Source organism: Plasmodium brasilianum, chromosome 7, assembly GCF_023973825.1.
Source record: "Plasmodium brasilianum strain Bolivian I chromosome 7, whole genome shotgun sequence".
Taxonomy (NCBI): domain Eukaryota; phylum Apicomplexa; class Aconoidasida; order Haemosporida; family Plasmodiidae; genus Plasmodium; species Plasmodium brasilianum.
In genome coordinates, this window is record NC_090120.1 from 1419820 (window position 1) to 1439576 (window position 19757).

General features: G+C 28.8%; 4 protein-coding genes across 4 annotated transcripts; 2 read left to right on the top strand and 2 right to left on the bottom strand.

Moving 5' to 3' along the window:
- Window positions 1-2797: 2797 nt before the first annotated feature.
- MKS88_002023 (patatin-like phospholipase) lies at window positions 2798-7277 on the top strand (the record flags this gene model as incomplete). Its single annotated transcript, XM_067214999.1, has 5 exons — window positions 2798-2804; window positions 2969-3269; window positions 3427-3535; window positions 3623-6817; window positions 7080-7277. The coding sequence occupies 5 exons, from the start codon at window positions 2798-2800 to the stop codon at window positions 7275-7277; spliced, it is 3810 nt and encodes a 1269-aa protein (XP_067074320.1).
- A 1657-nt stretch (window positions 7278-8934) lies between these two features.
- MKS88_002024 (uncharacterized protein) lies at window positions 8935-11133 on the bottom strand (the record flags this gene model as incomplete). The annotated part of the gene is made up of 2 exons (XM_067215000.1): window positions 8935-9371; window positions 9612-11133. 2 exons carry the CDS (start codon window positions 11131-11133, stop codon window positions 8935-8937), a joined length of 1959 nt encoding a protein of 652 aa, XP_067074321.1.
- Window positions 11134-13375: 2242 nt separating this feature from the next.
- MKS88_002025 (heptatricopeptide repeat-containing protein) lies at window positions 13376-16669 on the top strand (the record flags this gene model as incomplete). Its single annotated transcript, XM_067215001.1, has 1 exon — window positions 13376-16669. One exon carries the CDS (start codon window positions 13376-13378, stop codon window positions 16667-16669), a length of 3294 nt encoding a protein of 1097 aa, XP_067074322.1.
- Window positions 16670-17394: 725 nt separating this feature from the next.
- MKS88_002026 (thiamine pyrophosphokinase) lies at window positions 17395-18696 on the bottom strand (the record flags this gene model as incomplete). The annotated part of the gene is made up of 1 exon (XM_067215002.1): window positions 17395-18696. One exon carries the CDS (start codon window positions 18694-18696, stop codon window positions 17395-17397), a length of 1302 nt encoding a protein of 433 aa, XP_067074323.1.
- Between the last annotated feature and the right edge of the window lie 1061 nt (window positions 18697-19757).

Genomic DNA, 19757 nt, shown 5'->3' on the forward strand with positions numbered 1-19757 from the left:
ATACAAATACCTACACACACGTACACCCACACATATATACATACATACATACGTACATACATACATACATACGTACATACATACATACATACATACTTGTACATATAAATGCTTAACTAAATGGGGGCATATTAAATCCATGTGGAAAATGCAATGACTATATACCTAAGTGCAAAACTTTGAAAAATGAGAAGTTCGAAATTGAGCGGGTCAAATAACGAGTGTTTACATTTGACATTTCAAAAAAATGTATGTGCAACTTATAAAATGGAACAAAATTGTTTTCTTGAATTTTTTTTCTTTTTTTTTCTTTTTTTTTTTTTTCGTGTGTTTTGCGTTTAAACTTTGCTATAATTTGCCCTTTTACATTAAAAGATATTTCAAAAGAGCAGTTACTAACCCATGTTTTATGTATGCATATATAAATACATAAATATAATTACGTACATACATGCATATATAAACATAAATACGAACACACATATGTATATATAATACGTACGTATATATATATATATATATATATATATATATATATACTATATATGCACACATATATATATACATACGAACATAATAAAATGGGCAAAATTTTGACTCTTTAAACATCTTACACGTTTTACCTGTCCTGTTAATATATATACATATAATAATTGTATTTACGTGTTTACTTATTCTTATGTTATAAAAAATAGGTAATAAATATATTTGTAACTTACCTTTCTCGTTTTTTTAAATTTTCAATGGCTACTCTTGTTTTTTATTTTACCTTATTAAAAAGATTAAAAAAAAAAAAGTAAACGTGTAAGTATACAAGTAAGTAAACGTGTAAGTAAACGTGTAAGTATACAAGTAAACGTGTAAGTATACAAGTAAACGTGTAAGTATACAAGTAAACGTGTAAGTATACAAGTAAGTAAACGTGTAAGTATACAAGTAAGTAAACGTGTAAGTATACAAGTAAGTAAACGTGTAAGTATACAAGTAAACGTGTAAGTATACAAGTAAACGTGTAAGTATACAAGTAAACGTGTAAGTATACAAGTAAACGTGTAAGTATACATGTAAGTATACGTGTAAGTATACGTGTAAGTATACATGTAAGTATACGTGTAAGTATACGTGTGGCCCTTAATTATAATTATGTCCATAAATTATTCGCTTGAAATGTATGCAGTTGTAGCGTTATGCGTACACATATAAATATATGCACATACATATATGCACATACATATATGCACTACATATATGCACATATTTTATTTTTATTTATTTCTCTTTTAACATTTACGCATTATTTGCATTGCTCTTAATATTTTTCTGCTAATTTTTGTTTAATTATTACACTATAATAAATGAAGTTTTTGCGAGCATAATTATCAATCAATTTTTTTTAGTGTTACATAAATAGTAGTCTCTTTTTGTCATTCATTTGTTCGTTAATTCGTTCGTTTACTTGTTTGCTTATTTTTTTGTTTACTTTTTTGTTCATTTTTTCTTTTCACATAGTTCCTTTCACCTCTTACCTTTCCTTACGTTTTTTTACTTTTTTTTTTTGTTTTTCTTTTCGTCTGCTTCCTTTGCAACTGTCAATATATTTTCCCATTGTAGAGATTCAAAAAAATTTGAGCGAACATTTTCCTTTTCTCTCTTTTTTGTTTTTTCCCTTTTTTCATTATTTTTCATTCTTCATATAAAAAAAAAATTATTTAACTTTCTTTTTATTCTGAAATGCAATGTGCTATGTACTATTTATTTTTTATGGGTATCCATGGGGAATGTATACAAATACACCTATGTACGCTTACACGTAAATGTACGTATGTACATGTATGAATATATATATGTACATGTGCACGCGCAAACAAGTAATTGGACATAAGGATACGTACGTATGTTCATTGAAGAATGTACAGATATATACATATATATATGCATATATACCAGTATGCATATATACCTGTATGCATATATACCTGTATGCATATATACCCGTATACATATATACCCGTATACATATATACCTGTATGCATATATACCTGTATGCATTTATAAATACATACATACATATACACATATACACATATATATTATGTGCCAAACGTTTATACATACATATGTACGCGCATAGGCTCATGCACAATAATAAATATACGCTCTGTGAAAAAAAAGAATACATTCGTAAATAAAATAAAGTTAAAGCTGTACTTTTCAAGGAACAAAATTAACAGTTAGAATTTTTAAAGACCATAATTAAGTTCACAATATATATTAATTATTTACCTATGCTATCCTATCCTACGCTATCCTATCTTTTTTTATTTTTTTTATTTTTATTTTTTATTTTTATTTTATTTTATTTTTTTTTATTTTTTTTATTTTTTTTTATTTTTATTTTTTTTTTTATTTTTTTTTATTTTTATTTTTTTTAAACTGGAAAAATTGTTACACCTCATTTTGTTGATTTAATAAAATAATTTCATAGCGATTATTTTGTGAATTCAACCTTCTCCGTTTTAGTTCATTTCATTTATGAATTCGTCATCATATAACCAGCACATATCAGTACATAAGCTCATGAGCCTATGAGCTCATCAATTCGATAACTTCTCAATTTGTAATTTTCGCATTTTATGAACTTGTCATTTTTTTTTATCTTCTCACTTTTTGAACGTTTCTTTGTACTGAATTACCACTTCGTCAGCTTCGTAACGTGGGTATTTGTTATCTTGTGTAATCTCATGATTTTTATTTATTTTTTTTTTTTTTTGTTGTACCTTCCATTGATCGCTGATTATGTGCGGTGAATTCCATCGACCCGTTTCGAAGCTGCTAAACTGCCGAACGACTTAAGGAACAAAAAGAGAAAAAAAAAAGAAGAGAAAAAAGAATAAGAAGAATAATTAGAAAAATAAGAAAAAAAAGAAAAAAGAGAATAAGAAAAATAGGGAATAACAAGCAAAATAGGGAAAAAAACAAAATATAACAATAATAATAATAGTAGTAGTAATAATAATAATAATAATAATAATAGTAGTAATAATAGTAATAATAATAATAGTAGTAGTAGTAATAATAATAATAATAATAATAATAGTAGTAGTAATAATAATAATAATAATAGTAGTAGTAATAATAATAATAATAATAGTAGCAGTAATAATAATAATAATAGAAATAATAGTAATAATAGTAATAATAATAGAAATAATAGTATTAATAGTAATAATAAGAAGAAGAAAAAGAAGAATAGGAAAAACAAAGAATAGTATGATAAATAAGAGTAATAGGAAAAATAAGAAAAAGAACATGTTTTAGTTTATCCCCTTCTCCTGCTCCATGCATACATTACTATGCGTTAAACACCGTTCCTTATGTAGCTGTATTCATGTTATACTTTATACGATGAAAACACCTGAATTTAGCTTAGATTCATTAAAAAAGCAGAGGAAAAAAAAGAAAAGGCGCTTCAATTATGAAAACTTTAGTGCACATTATTTTTTAAAATTACCTATATTCATCATTTTGATGATTGTATTTTTTTTAAATACATTTATTTATTTGTTAATAAGATTTCTGATTTTTTTTTTTGAAAATGCTTCCTTTTTTATCATGACTCAGTATATAGACCTGCGCAGGTGCATTACAAGGAAAAGAAGTACGAGAGGAAAGAGTGGACCAAAGCAAACAGGTAGACGGAGTAGGAAAAGAGTTAACTATCTCAGGAGTAAGATCGATGAAAATGGTAAAGAAGAAGGAGAAATGGAAGCAGATATCGATGCAGATGTCCAAGAAGAATTTGAAGAAGTTGATGAAGAAGTCGAAGAGGAAGTCGAAGTAGAAGTAGACACAGAAGAGGAATACCATGAAAAGAGCGAAAGTATTTATAAAATAGATCGCCTTATGCGCACTTGCAATAGCTACAGCGATTATGTCAAATACGCATATCAAATGGACATATTGACGGGAAAAACTATACATATCAATGAGAACTATGATTATATAAACATATATGATGTTAATTTATTAAAAAAAATATCACAGAGTATTAAAAAAAATTTATTAAATAATGATGTATTACTACTTGTAGAGGATATAAAAATAGCTACATCCCCTAGAATTAAAGGAATATTTCAAGAAAAGTATTATTGTAAAACTTATTCAACACCTCATATAATTGTAACTGATTTTATTAATAATATTATGATTGGATTAAATTATATAGAAAATTATGTTAAGGAGAAAAAAGAAAAAAATAATAATTATTTATACTGTGATGAGTATTTATTAATAAAAAAATATTTCGAGGATATATTTAGACAATGGGGGAATACAGCTTTGTTCCTGAGTGGTGGGGCTATTTTAGGTTTACATCATTTTGGCGTTTTAGAAGTATTCTTGAAATCTTCTATAAATATAGACTATTTTAATGATTTTACAAAGGGTGTTTTAAAAGAAAAGAGAAACAATACTACAAATGAAAATAATAAAAAAAGTAGTAATAGTACTGGTACTGGTAGTAGTTGTTATTGCAGCAGCAGGAAGAATGCCGGTAGTAAGAGCAATCAAGGGAAGCATACACGCGAGAAGGGAAGTAAAATTAACGACAAGAAGAGCAAACTGTACATGAGAAAGATGCATTCAAAAAAATGTGAAATGAAGAGTAGTGGTTGCGCTGGCAGTACGGGGAGAAGCGATATAAGAAGCGAAAAGTTCAATGAGAATTGTAATAAAATGGAAAAAATAAAAAAATTTTTCTGCATTCATAGAAGTAGTAACGAATGTACACCTTTATATAAACGGTTAAGTTTCTTTTCTCGTGATAATGTCAAGTTAGAACAAAGCAATAGTTGTGGGAAGTATGCACCTCCGTTTGGTCATAGTGTAAGGAGCGATTCATCTAGTGTGCATAACATAAATTCAACAAATGATGGTAGAAAAACGCACGATAATATTAACGCACAAGGTATGAGAATAGAAAAAGATACAGGAAAAATTATTAGAAAAACAAGTGGTAAGACAGACGTCAAAAAGAGTGAAGACAAAAGTAATGATGCGAAAAAAAGTAGAGGTGAATACTTTTCAAAACATGGCAAAATTGATAAAACGATATTTTCAAAAAATAAAGAGAATAGTACGAATACAACTACTAGTGCAAACAACACAAATAGTGCAAACAACACACATAGTGCTAACAATGTAAATAACTTTGTCGAAAATTTTGAAGATAACATTTTACCCCAAATAATATGTGGTACATCTGCGGGGAGTATAATTGCAGCCTGGATATGCTCAAGAACGAACAGTGAGTTATTAGAAGAGTTTAATATGGAATTTATTTACAATATTGTTTCATGTTTTTCCTCTGAAAATTGGTTTTATTCCTTTTTTAATATTTATAAAAAAGGAAATTTTTATGATATTGATAAAATTATTAAAATTGTTTATAATTTATATGGTGATATTACTTTTTTAGAAGCATTTATAAAAACAAATTTAGTGTTAAATATTACGGTTACCCGAGCAGAATCTGGGAGTACCAACTTTTCATGTGATGAGGATGGTCATATAGTACTAAATTATATGAATTCTCCCAATGTTTTAATTTATACTGCTGTTTTGGCTAGCTGCTCTTTTCCTTATTTATTACAGCCTTTTAAATTGTTGGAAAAAAAATATAACAATGAAAATGTTTACCGGTTTATGTCTATTAAGCAGGTGTATAATACCAAACTTATAATGAACAGTAACGATCAAATAGATCATGGAATAGACTTGCAGAGTCAGGAAGATGGATTTCTAGGCAAGGAGGAGGAAAATGAGAAGGAAAAAAGTGAAAAGGGGAACGACGAAAAACATAATAAAAGTCCAAGGTGCACGCAAAATGAGGGAAAAAACGAAACAGCAAATTTGGATGTACTAAAATATAAATGTAGGAATAAATGCGACAAGTTAGAAAATAGCAATTTTAAGCAAACTGGTGAAAATAAACATTCATCTTGCACAACAAAGGATGTGAATGTGAAGGAGGAAGATACTTTGAGTAAAAAGATTTCAGTGAAAACTGTTATTGGAAATGCTTTCAACAGATTAAATAAAGAATATTTATTTAATAATAATGAAGAAAAAAAAATAAGGGCACAGAATGACGAAAAGGAGGATTGTAAAAATGAAGAAAATATAAAAAAACAAAAAAAAATAAAAGAAAACAATGATAATGATAATCATAATGATAATCATAATGATGATGATAATGATAGTGGTACTTTTTCTGAACAAAAAGTTATGAACAGTTCAGAAAAAAAAAATTTTCAAATTTATGGTAGCTCAAAATTGCAAATTAATAATTTTAAAATAGGGAAGATAAAAGAGGATGAAAAGAGCGTAACAAATGAAATATATAAAAAAGAAAAAATAAATAAATATGTAAATTTTAACGAATATAAAAAAGTAAATTTACTAGATGAAGAATATACTATAATAAATAGTGTGCAATTTAAAAACATGTATTTTCATGATGGCTCGTTAAAGAGTGATATACCTGCACACAATTTAAACCAAATTTTATCAGTGAAATATAAAATTGTTTCTCAAGTAAATCCTCATGTATTTCCATTTACTGGGATAAGAGTACATGGGGAAGCAGGGAAACCTGTGAAATGTTGGGGAAATTCAGGCCACTGGAGAGCAGGTTTTTTGATGTCGTCAATGGAAATATTATTTAAAGAAAATATTAGATATATTTTGAGGCTAATGGCCTTACTGGACTTATCTCCAACGATAAGGGGAATGAATGCCGGTTCGATTGCCATGCAGGTACGTGCGCAAAAAGGAGGAAAAATAAGAAATGCGAAAAATGAAAATAATGAGAAATGCTATTTTTTTATGTAATAATTTTACGAATTGCTCACCGTGTAACGAATATTTTGAAATGTTCCCATGCACATACATACATATGCTTACATGTATGTACATATGTGTACACGTACCTATGCAAATGTTTACACTCACACTACTATGCTTATCTATACACATACGTATGTACGCTTCTTTCCTTCCCCCCTCCCGTCTGTCGTAGAATTACAAAGGAGACGTAACACTACACCCAAAACGGTTATACTTGAAACATTTTAAATTAATTAGTGTGTCGAAATATGATGATGTGGAATGGTATACACAGGAAGGAAGACAAATGACTTTTCAAAAATTGCCTCTAATTTTGAACAGAATGAAAATTGAAAAAAAGCTAGTAAAGATGAAAAAGTTCTTCAAGTGATAATAACTCTGTTTTTATTAACCTTTTACCAAACAAGTCATTCGTAATATTATAAAATTAAAAAAAAAATATATATATATATATATATCAGTAGTTAAACTATAAATGTGCATGTCTACCTTTACCACTTTTTTTAATATTTCTCTCATATGTATGTCAATCTGTTGATATATACATATCATTGGTGAACAATTCAAGATTTTTTTTTTTTTTTTTGTTCTATACGTATTGTATATATATATATATATATATATATATATATAAACATGCTTGTGTACATACGCACGTATATATGTGTGCATGCGCTTGTGCATGAGTTTATCCCTACATTTTTATCGAATTAACAAAAAAAATTTTAAGCAAGTTGGCAGTGTATTTAATTTGCATATATATGAGTATATATGTGTGTATTTATGTACTTGTATGTACATACATTTTATTTTCAACTGCCCACATTTTTAGTTTACCATTTCTTTCCAAATCATTGATATTTTATTTTATGCCTCTTATCATTTTATCTTTTATTTACTTCTTTTTCACCTCAATTATAGCATTTTAATGAACATAATTTTAATACAATACAATTGTGTGTATTCACCCTTTATGTCATTATTTATTGCACAGGAGTATGCGTCATATGTAGTTATTAGTTTATTTTATATTATTTATTATATTTTATTTTATTTATTTAACTTTTATTTTTTTATCATTTTGTTTTTCCTTTTTTTATTCAGTTGTGGTCATATAAAAAAAAAAAAAAAGAAGTGTCTTACCTTTTTTTTTTTTTTTTTTTTTTTTTTTTTTTTTTTTTTTTTTTATTCTTCCACCTTTTCTTTGTTTAGTATTACGCTGCTTATCAATTTAACATATGCCACATGCAAATATTTTCTCCTACTTTTAAATTCAAATGTATAAACTTATTTGCTTGTATCTTTATCCTACTTCGAGCATATATATACATACATATATATATATATACATATATATATAAATGCATGTACATATATACACATACATTTACATTGTAACAGAGCAATACAGCGGCTGTTTAGAGTAAAATTGGAAGGACATAACTTTTTTAATATCAAAATTAAAAATATCTTTTTATTTCTAAATCAATCATTTGTCAATATGCAGTTGTACCGTAAGGTATGCAGGAGATGGTAGCAGGAATATTGAGAGAAGAAAAAAAAAATGAGGATAAAATTACGCAAAATTGACTCAAAAATGAAATAGAAATATTTTAAAAAAAGAGAGATAAAACTTCTCAGAAATATTTAAACAAATAGAGGTATAACATCTTAAAAAATTAAAAAAAAAAAAAAAAAGAATGCTTAAAAATTTCAAACCAAAAAAAAAAATGCGCATTACAACTCCCTTCAAATCCAAGAAAAAGAAGGCGTAAAGAATGTATAATTAAAAAGATGATCATACAACGCGCATAAATTGTGGGATAATTATCCATTTACTGCATATATACACATTTTAGTTTAAAATATACAGAAAAAAAAAAAAAAAAAGGGAAGGGATAAAGTGAAAAAAATGCATATACAGCCTGTGAACGCCCACGATATATATATATATATATATGTATATGCACTTCATTTAGACACAATAGATTATCTACAAATATATAGTATATGTATATATGCAGAGCTTATAGATAGCTTATATACTGGCAAATGTCATCCAAGGAAACTTTGAGAAAATACTTTTGTCTTACTTTAATGTACGCATGAGTTGCCTTCACTTTCTTCAGCTCGACTGTCTCTGCATATAGAGGTATATTTTTCTCTGGATGTTTTATATTTTTGCTCACCATTTTACACTTTACGCAATTATTATTTATGTATGTTTCTAAGTACTTGGACTTCACTTCACTCATTTGAAACGGATCTTGTATTTCATTTCCTGCATTTTTTTCTATGCTCCTACTGTCTTTGCTTAAATTTATTTTGCTTTTTAAATGGTCAAGAAATATATCCCAGAAGTGTCTATCGTCGTCTTCTTTACACTTTTTCGACTCTTTGCAGCCTTTCCGCTCTTCCCATTTTTGCCTTTTTTTTTTTTTTTTAAAAATTCTTTTATCTTTTCCTTAATAATATTTTTATAACGAATGACATATTTGCAATTTCGAAAAAGCAACAAGCCGTAGTAGTACTTGTGCCTCGTCCTTTGCTCATTCTTATTTTCCTCCTCCATTTCCATCTGCATCTCGCTTTTTTTTTTTTTTTTTTTTTCTTCTTCTTCTGTATACTATTATTCCCTTTCTTTTGTAAAACGCGTGTGATTTTAAATTAATCTTTACGACTAGTCCCTCAAAGAAGTTGTTACTATTGTCTGTGTATTCTTCCTTTTCCACAGAATCACTTGTCTCCTTATTATATTTGTCACTGCTTGCTATTTTTTTCTTCTTGTTTTTATGATCTCTTTCTGTTAATTGGTACTTACTATGAAAGATGGTTTTCCCTTCAATGCATTTGTTTTTTCTTCGTCGTTTGGTTTCCTTCTCGTCTTGTTCGGAGTCATCATTACTTCTTTGATTAGGACGATTATTATCCCTACCACTTTCATCGTTTCTGCTTTGACTGCGGTGGTCATCCTTCCTGCTACTCTCCTCCTCCCCCTGTATCCTCTTCATATTTTCGTCCATCTCCTCCTCTGCACCTATACCAGTAAAACGGAAATTCCTTGAATTAAAGTGCTTGTAGATCTTGTCAAAGTAGTTATCATCACTGTATTCATTGTAATATTTATTTATGTATTGGTTATAAATATTTTCATTATAACCCATTTTACTTAAAATAAATTTTCCATAATCCTCTATATGCATATTATGTTGTTTAAAATCCTGATATAAATTTAATTCATTCTTAAAAATGATATCCTTTTCATTTTTATTAAATTTTTCTAATAATGTTTTTCTTTTAAAAGTCAAATTTTCCTCCGTAATGGTACATTCATGCATGAAATTCTTTATATCACAACTCTGCTTACTGTCATTCATCGTAGCACTCACTTCGTCATGATCCTTCTCCAAAATGTTAACATTATCATTGTTACTCTCCTTTTTATGACAAACATTTGTAGTTCTGTTATACGTTGACTGCTTATTACTCTTTTCCTTTTCATTCACTGCTTCTTCTGGTGGAATATTTTCAAATAAATGCTTCTCTTCTTGATTAAGTGTTCCTGTTGACGCCCTTCTTAATCCTCTTTCCATGTGCTCATCATTTATGAATTTGTTTTGTTCATTAATATTTATGTTCTTCTTATCTCTGTTCATATTTTTGTTAATAATTAGCTCAGTGATATCAGTGATTATGATATTCGATGGGTCCTCTTCTGAACTCTCTTCATCAAGACATTTCGGACTGTTTCCTCCTCCCCCACAACTAGTATTACTTCCCCTGCTACTACCCCTGCTACTACCCCTGCTACTACCCCTGCTACTACCCCTGCTACTACCCCTGCTACTACCCCTGCTACTTCCCCTGCTACTACCCCTGTTACTACCCTTGCTATAACTCCCACCTCTCGTATCATCTTTCTTTGGAACGTTTAAATAAACAATCTTCCGTTTATTGTTAAGACGTCTCAATTTTTTTTCCAAATTATTTATAAAATTTATGCTCGCTTTGTTCTTTGCATCTAGCCCTTGATCTTGCACCGTGTCAGGAACTATCTGCCCGTCCTTCATGCTTCTAATCTTTTCCACTCTTCCTTTTTTCTCTTCATCTATATCTTCATCATTGTAAGATTCATCAAAAAAGTTTATTCTTTTTTGTATTTTCTTAGTCTTATTTTCATTAGAATTATTTTTTAATTTAATGTTGTACTTGATCTCTTTTTCCATCCTTACAAGTGATAGCAAGTAACTTGATCAGTGCACACATGCGTACATACGGACGTACATATATACTTACACATTCACGCAGTAACAAAGCGCAATCAAATAAAACAGAAAAGGATGGAAATGGACAAATGGAAATGACCTGAAAATGGGGTAAGGCAGAACGAACTATAGAAAAGTAGTGAAATAAAATTGCAAAGAAAAAATGGAAAAAACGAAATGCTGCGAAAAGATGGAAAAAAATTGAGAAGAAAAAAATAAAACAAAACGAAAAACTGCACACGGAAAAACAAATTAATGAGAAAGGAGTTCAAGTAGAACACAAATGCAAATGGTAAAGTGAATAGTAGTGCAAATGGTAAAGCGAATAGTAGTGCAAATGGTAAAGCGAATAGTAGTGCAAATAGTAGTGCAAATGGTAAAGCGAATAGTAGTGCAAATGGTAAAGCGAATAGTAGTGCAAATGGTAAAGCGATTAGTAGTGCAAATGGTAAAGCGAATAGTAGTGCAAATAGTAGTGCAAATGGTAAAGCGAATAGTAGTGCAAATAGTAGTGCAAATAGCAATGCAAATAGCAATGCAAAGATACGTGAATAAATATGAACAACAATTAGGGATTACAAAAGAACGAATGTGTCTGCTACTATGTAGTCATAATCCGTTCACGTACAAACACATACCTACAGGAGCATTTGTTATTCACGCGTATGGATACATTACACTTTAATACACATTAATATACGCATATACAGGAAAACAGCTGCTGGAACAAATTGATGAACAAAAATCTGCTTATAAATTAATACTATTATTTGCTATATACCACGTGTAATATATCCCTTCTCGTGCATTTCTTTAATAACAGCATAGGAAGGAAAAAATAAAAATATGTATTCTTAACAAAAGAGGAACGTAAAAAATAAGGAAATATACAGGAAATAAGGTGATATTGCATATATATATATATATATATACATGTATATGGACATAAATGTATGTATATGTTTGTATATATATATATATATACATGTATATGGACATAAATATATGTATATGTTTGTATATATATATATATACATGTATATACATGAACGTAAATATATGTATACGTTTGTATATATATATGTATATGTATGTACATATATATGTAAATCTACACAATAATGTTAAAAAAAAAAAAAGAAAAAAGAGAAAGTACTTTTAACTATATTATTAAATATTATATTACGACAGAAATTACCCCTCTTCTAAATTCTGTATTTTTTGATTTATTTGCAAAAATTATCTCTACGTAATTCATCTCTAATATTTTAAAACGATTGATAGTTACTTTTTTTTTTTTTTTTTTTTTTTTTTTTTAATATCAAATTATGCAAATAAAATTGGAGAGGGATGATATACAAATATGAAGCAATTTCCTGCGTATGTTAGTGGTACATTGAATACGGGTACGAATAAATACGTAAACAAAGTATATATGAATGTACATATATATATATACATATATGTATCATGTGTTACTTCTTTTTCTTTTGTTCTCCTGTGCAACTTATGCTATATATTTATCTCTTCAAATTTATATAATATTTTTGAACTGCTAAACGTCGAACAAATGGGAACACCGTTATTTGTCAGGCCTGCTAGTTAAAGGGAAAGAAAAAATATATTCAAAGAATTATAGAGTAGCATTATATATTAGTATTATACATAAGTATTGTATATCATTTTGGGTAACACTACCGTGTATCACTACTGTATATCGGTATTATACGCCAAAATGGTGCTTCAATAATTCTGGGCATTAACTAACACTTATTTTAGTGCCTCAACTTGGGCATGCCGTACTCATAACTTTTTCACATTCAATTAGCTTCTGACGGAATTGATACACATATATCTATATCTATATCTATATCTATATCTATATCTATATCTATATCTATATCTATATCTATATATATATATATACATATATATATATATAATTTTTCCCCTCCTCCCCCATTTCCAAGCGGTATATGTGTACTTTTTGAGCGGAAGCGCTTCCATATTACAGAGTCCTGCAAAAATGAGTATGGTTGCAAATTACTAATGACAAAACATACTGCTTTGTACTCTTCATAATACATATGAACACACACATAATATGTTCGTATATATGTAGCATATCCCTTGTAACTCTTTCTCTGTCTCTTTTTTTTTTTTTTTTTTTTCTGTTTTTACCTTTTCGAATTAAAATTTTAAGATGCTTCGAAAAGGTATAGTAACGAAAAAAAATAAAATTTATTTTCTGTGGTGCATTAATAAAGTTGTTAAGAGAAACACATGTACAACTGGAAATGGTTATAACTCTAGGATAGCTGGAGAGAGATATTATGATATCAGAAGCATCAAAGACGATGAACAGCTAAGTAAATTCTATTCGTTATATAACAAAAGTAAACCAAGTGATTTATATGATGATTATATTGACTTAATTAATAGTAACTTAAAAGGTAAATGTGCAAGGAGTGAAGTAGAAGGATGTTTGAAAATTATGAAATACGTTGCTAGTGCAACATCATTGGTTCATTTGATGAGCTCCAGAGAGTACTTTAACCAAAATAAAAGCAGTAAGGGTAGTAGTAGTAGTAGCAGTAGTAGCAGTAGTAGCAGTAGCAGTAGCAGTAGTAGGAGCGAATACTATAAAAATAGCACGAACAGAGCGACCAACACGTACAGCACTAGCAGTACTAACAGAACGAACAGAACGAACAACACAAATAGCACTAGCACGAATAATGTTTATTACATTCATAACATAGGGAGGGCAAGAATAAACAAAGAAGACATTATCCGAAGTAAGGAAAATGATCGGGTGTGCCTGAAATATTTTCTTAATAATAACATGTATAAATTTATTTCAGAATTAAAAAAATGTGATATATGGAATTATAAAGAGAAAAATGTTAATAAAGATTATATGGATTACTTTATTGTATTTCCTCTAACTTATGTTCATAAAAAAAAAAATAGTAATAGCTCCGTTTCTTCGTCTTCCTTTTCTCCTTTCCTCCCTTCTTACCATTTTGATGGTACTATTTTTTTTAGTTATATTCACAAAGATAATAAAAATTTATTTATAGATATTGTTAAAAGGATGGATTATAATTTATTAACTTCACAAGAAATAAATAATTTGCTAGTCGTGTTAACAGTCCTTCATCATAATAATATATCCATGTCAACAGACAAAAGTAATGTTATTAAAAATGCATCAAACGAAAATGTTCTTTATAAGAATAAAGAATACATAAATAAAAAATTACTCACTAGTATTTTTATTAATATATATAAGTGTATTTCTGCAAAACAGAATTCCATTTCTTTTTTGTATTTATATGACTATCTTTTGTTAATGTGCGTTAACGAAATAAAAAATAGGGACCTGTACATAAATATTGTGAACCAGCTGTCAAATTATGTAAATGTAATTAATAAAATAAGTAACAGCAATAATAGTTCGAAGGGGGAAATCGAGGAGCCGTACGATGAGGCAGACGAAATCACCCCCCACCCAGGCTCACATTGGGATGTACCCCTGGTTAGCAATAGCGGCGGTAGTAGCAGCGGTAGTAGCAGCGGTAGTAGCAGCGGTAGTAGCAGCGGTAGTAGCAGCGGTAGTAGCAGCAGTAGTAGCAGCGGTAGTAGCAGCGGTAGTAGCAGCGGTAGTAGCAGCGGTAGTAGCAGCGGTAGTAGCAGCAGTAGTAGCAGCGGTAGTAGCAGCGGTAGTAGCAGCGGTAGTACTAGTGATAGTAACAGAGGCAATAGCAGATGCAGTACTGATGAGGAGGGTGCATATAAGCACAGTCAATCTGCTCCATATTGCGTTGGTAGAGAAAAGTTAAATGCAGAGCAACAAGTGAATACAAGAAACGAATCGTCGTTAAACGAAGGAGAATGTGGAGAGGAATCATACCTCGATCCTGATCATCATAGTAGTAAGGCCAATATAACAGATTATAACATTAATGAAAAATTAAACCAATTTAGCTTAAATGCGATAGAGTATGAAAATGAACATTTCCAGCTAAGTAGACAAAATTATTTATATATGAAGAATAATTTATGTACTATAAAAAATAAGGTTTTAGCTAAGATACTACTAATATATATAATGAAATATGTCTTTGGTCATATAGATAACAATATATTATATGCACACTCAGACTTATTATGTGACAATTTAGAATTAATTCCACCATATATGACTACAAATTTTATATTTACTATTGGGACATGTAAATATATTGATGAATTTTGTATGTTTATGCTAGCTAAATATGTACAGAATAATATACATACATATACTCCCAATGAAATTACTATAATTGTAAATACGTATGCTGATGCAGCATTAGAAGATGTATGTTTTTATGAAACCATTTGTGATCATATAAAATATCATTTTAATAATTTTTCTTGCACTGATATAATTAAGGTAGTTTATGCCCTTTCAAAAGTGAGAGTGCGAGATTTACAATTGCTGAAAATGGCATATGCAAAAATAAATCGATATTTAGAGCAAAGGGATAAATATCTTTATATGAACAGTCAGCTAAGGGGGTTGGATCTGAAAAATGGGGTGAACCATTTTTATGCCACTAGTATAGGCGGTAACCGCATGAGTAGCAAAAGAGAGGGTGATAACCGCGTAAGTGATAACCGCGTAAGTGATATCCGCGTAAGTGATAACCGCGTACGTGATAACCGCGTACGTGATAACCGCGTAAGTGACTACCACTTCTGGGGCAAAAAGAACAACAACATCGTCATCAATAAATACCTGTGTGCGTATGCCCTAATTGCAGCGGGAAAATTAGATTATTATGATGAAGTCAACAAACTATTTTTATATTTAAAAGAGAGTATACAAAAGGATGGGATTGATATAAGGGGTGTGTTATGGATGCCAATAGCTATAACCAATTTTATAAGTTTTGAATGTATATTTCATTTTTTACCAATATATGTGGATTTAATTTATCATGCTTTTAAAAAAACACAGTCCCCCAAATTATTATCATTGTTAATAAGAAGACATAGTATTTTGTTACACACCATTGAAACAGATATAATTCCGAAACAATATATTGATAAAAACACGTTAAATAATTTATTTTTTATATGTAAAAGTAAAAAAGATAATTCAAGGGAGAAAGTATTTATACCGGATAGCTCTACTTTTCACATTGAAGTGTCTAATGCTTTGTTATCATTAGATATACCACATAAAAAAGAAGTCAACGTTTATCCATTTACTATCGATATTTTTATTAAAACAGAAGCAAATTGTGAACCGACAAATATTGCAAACAATTTTAATTCGTATAATCAAATGGCTAACGATGATTTGAATAAAGAAAAAAAAAAAATAAAAAAAAATAAATTATTCTCATATGACGAAGATACAAACTTTGAACACACTTTTGAAACGAAGAAGGTGAAAAATAAGGCCAAGAACAAAAACGAGGTGTACACTGATGTACCTTTTGCCTAGTTCCTTCGGGTAAACCCGCTTATAAGGGCCTCCGCATGAACACGTGTATATGAATATATGCACGTGAACAGGTACATATACACGCATGTGTGCATATATATGCATGTGTCGAGGCATACGAGCCATCCGAGCCATCCGAGCCATCCGAGCCATCCTTTCGCTTATTTTACCTAGCCATTTTTCAGGGAATTAAATTTAATATATACAATTCGGATTTTCGTTTTCGTGTCAAGTATCTTTTATCCTTTCATATATATTACAATAAATGATAATGTTTTTTTGCTAGACCCTTTTTCTATTTCATTTATGCATAATGTTAAAAGAGCGTTGTGCCGTTTATCCCACAACACAGTTTTGATAATTTATGTACCTATTCGTTTATTTATTAATTCGTTTGTGTGCTTCCTCATTTATAAATTTGTACGTGCACCTATTCATTTATTTACCTTTTCATTTTTTTATTTTACTTTTTTGTTGTTGCTTTTATTCTGTCTATTTGCTTTTTCATAAACCACTTCGACACTTCGTTTTCGTAAACATCCCACAAATACTTATCACATTGTAAGTTAAATTATTTTTAATCGCACAAGTTGCCTATCCCAGCTCGTCAACGGATAGCGTATGTGAATATAAAAAAAAAAAAATACATACATACACATATATATATGTATATATATACGTCTAATAAAAAAAAAAAAAAAAAAAATCCATTTTTACTAGCTGATTCAACCCGAACACTGCACACACAATTCCGCATTTTTCAGCTGAGAATACCATATTATTGGCGAATCATTAAAAATTTTTACCTCATTTGAAATAATTTCATTTGATGAACTAATTAAAGCATCGAAGCTTAAGCAATCATAATTTAAATTATATTTCAATCCTTCTGTTTTAACTTTACATTTTCCTCCAATTGGTAATATTGCACAAAATTTTTCAAAAATTTGAAAATTTATATGTATAATATGATTTCCTTCTTTTAATAAAAACAAGAAATTATTTTCCCCTATTAAATAAAGACTATTTAAGGAAACACTTTTGTATAATGAGGAAATATTTGCACACGTCTGATCAAATCTATTTCCTGTTGCTCCTAAAATTAGTATTTTATCATTATTGTTAACATGCTGTCTTATTTTTTCAATGCACTTATCTAAGTCTGTGTTTTCTTGATTTTCGCATTTCTCAAATAAAACTGATTTGCTCTTATAATAATCATACACATGTTCATTTATGCTATCAAAATCACCACATATTAAATCTGGTAAAACATTCTGACGAAATTTTAGACTTTTTTGATCTTTTTTACATAGTTTGTTAAATATATAAAATAATTTGTCTTTATTTACATGCAGATCCTCTTCATATGTGTACGATTCTGCACTTTTAAAATTCTTGTTTTTATTCTCTTTTAATGCTTCACCTGTACATGACTCTTTTCTATTTGTTACTAACATGTTCATATCGACCTTTTCCATACTGTTATTTTTGTGCGTTTGTATTTGTGATTCAGTTAGTTTTTGTCTCTCTTTTTGGCTGTCTATTTCGTGCCTTTTTCCATACATTTCCCTCTCTTTATGTACATTACATTTTTCATTTTGCATTTTCTTTTTATCAACTTCCCCGCACAAATTATACAGCCGATTAGCACCCCCATCCGCGCATATCAGAATGTCCGAATTGGAAATAATATTCGATGAATTTCCACATAATGTATTATTTAAAATAATAGTTATTAGCTTTCCTCCATCCTTTGTACTATTTTTATTCAAGTATTCCTTTTCATGTATAGACGAATTTTCTTCTCTTAATTTTCCCCCATTATTTGATAAAATACATTTCATAAAATTAAGGTCATGGATAAAAGAGGCTGGTTTATTTTTACTGTTATGACAATTCAAATAATGAAAATTCACATCTTTTATGTTTCCTTTTGATGAACTATAATTTTGACTTAGTTTCGAAAATTTTCTTCTAGATTCCATAGGAATACATTTGAAAGTGTTCATGCATTTTTTTTTCATCTTTAAGTGAAATTAAAAAAAAAAAAAAAAAAAAAAAAAAAAAAAATGGCCTTAGATAAGCATATTACATGAACATCGTAACGTAAAAACGCGAAAAAAAGGAGGCAAAGGTTTACGAGAAAACACAAAAAAATATTAACATAGTAAGTGAACATAAGTATATAATGTAAAATGAAAAATGAATTAACAAAATTTTTAATAAGTTAACCAAATTTACAACAAGTCGGAAATACTGCAAAAATTGAAGAAATTATAGAAAAGTACAAAAAATTTCAAAAAATTTAGTTCACCATAAAAACAACTAATTTTGAGACATTTTCTGCACCCAAAAAATGATAAAAATTGTGGAATACCATGAAGCATATAAATAACGTAAAAATTGTTTATTTGATTTTTTTTTTTTTTTTGTAAAGAAAAAGGAGAATATGGCTAAACTTTATATCGTTTTTACCCAATTTTATCGCATTTATATTTACATTTACTGTGTGTTCAAAGGTTTATGCCTATAAGCATGTAATTTATATGTTTAAGTATACGTAGGTATTTGATAAGTTAGTACATATATACTGGTATGCTTGGTCGTACGTATGTTAACGCATGTGCACTCTTTTTTCTCGCCGAATGCACATTTTATCATGTGTGTGTTGATTATCAATATACCTTTTTTTTCAACCCAAACGAAAAAAAAAAAAAATATATAAAATTAAAATTATGCAAGAAACTACCTTTTTGCTTTTACCTCTCCTATTATAGTTATGTTATATAATAACATACGCAAAACATACTTTTTTCATTGAACTAAAGAAAAAAGAAAACAGGCTATTAGATAATATTTTTATCATATGGTTAATCAAAACCTATGTCGAAATTCTTTGGAAATGTTGTTAATCTGTATTAATATATATGTGTAGTGACAACTGATATACAAATCAGTTAAGCTCTAAATATTATTCATGCTCCGTATGCATAGGCATAAAATGTTTTATTTCTTCAATTACTTGCGCATAATAAATAGTAATCTTTTTTTTCGTGGTTAAAAAAAAAGGATGAAGTAGTAGTTA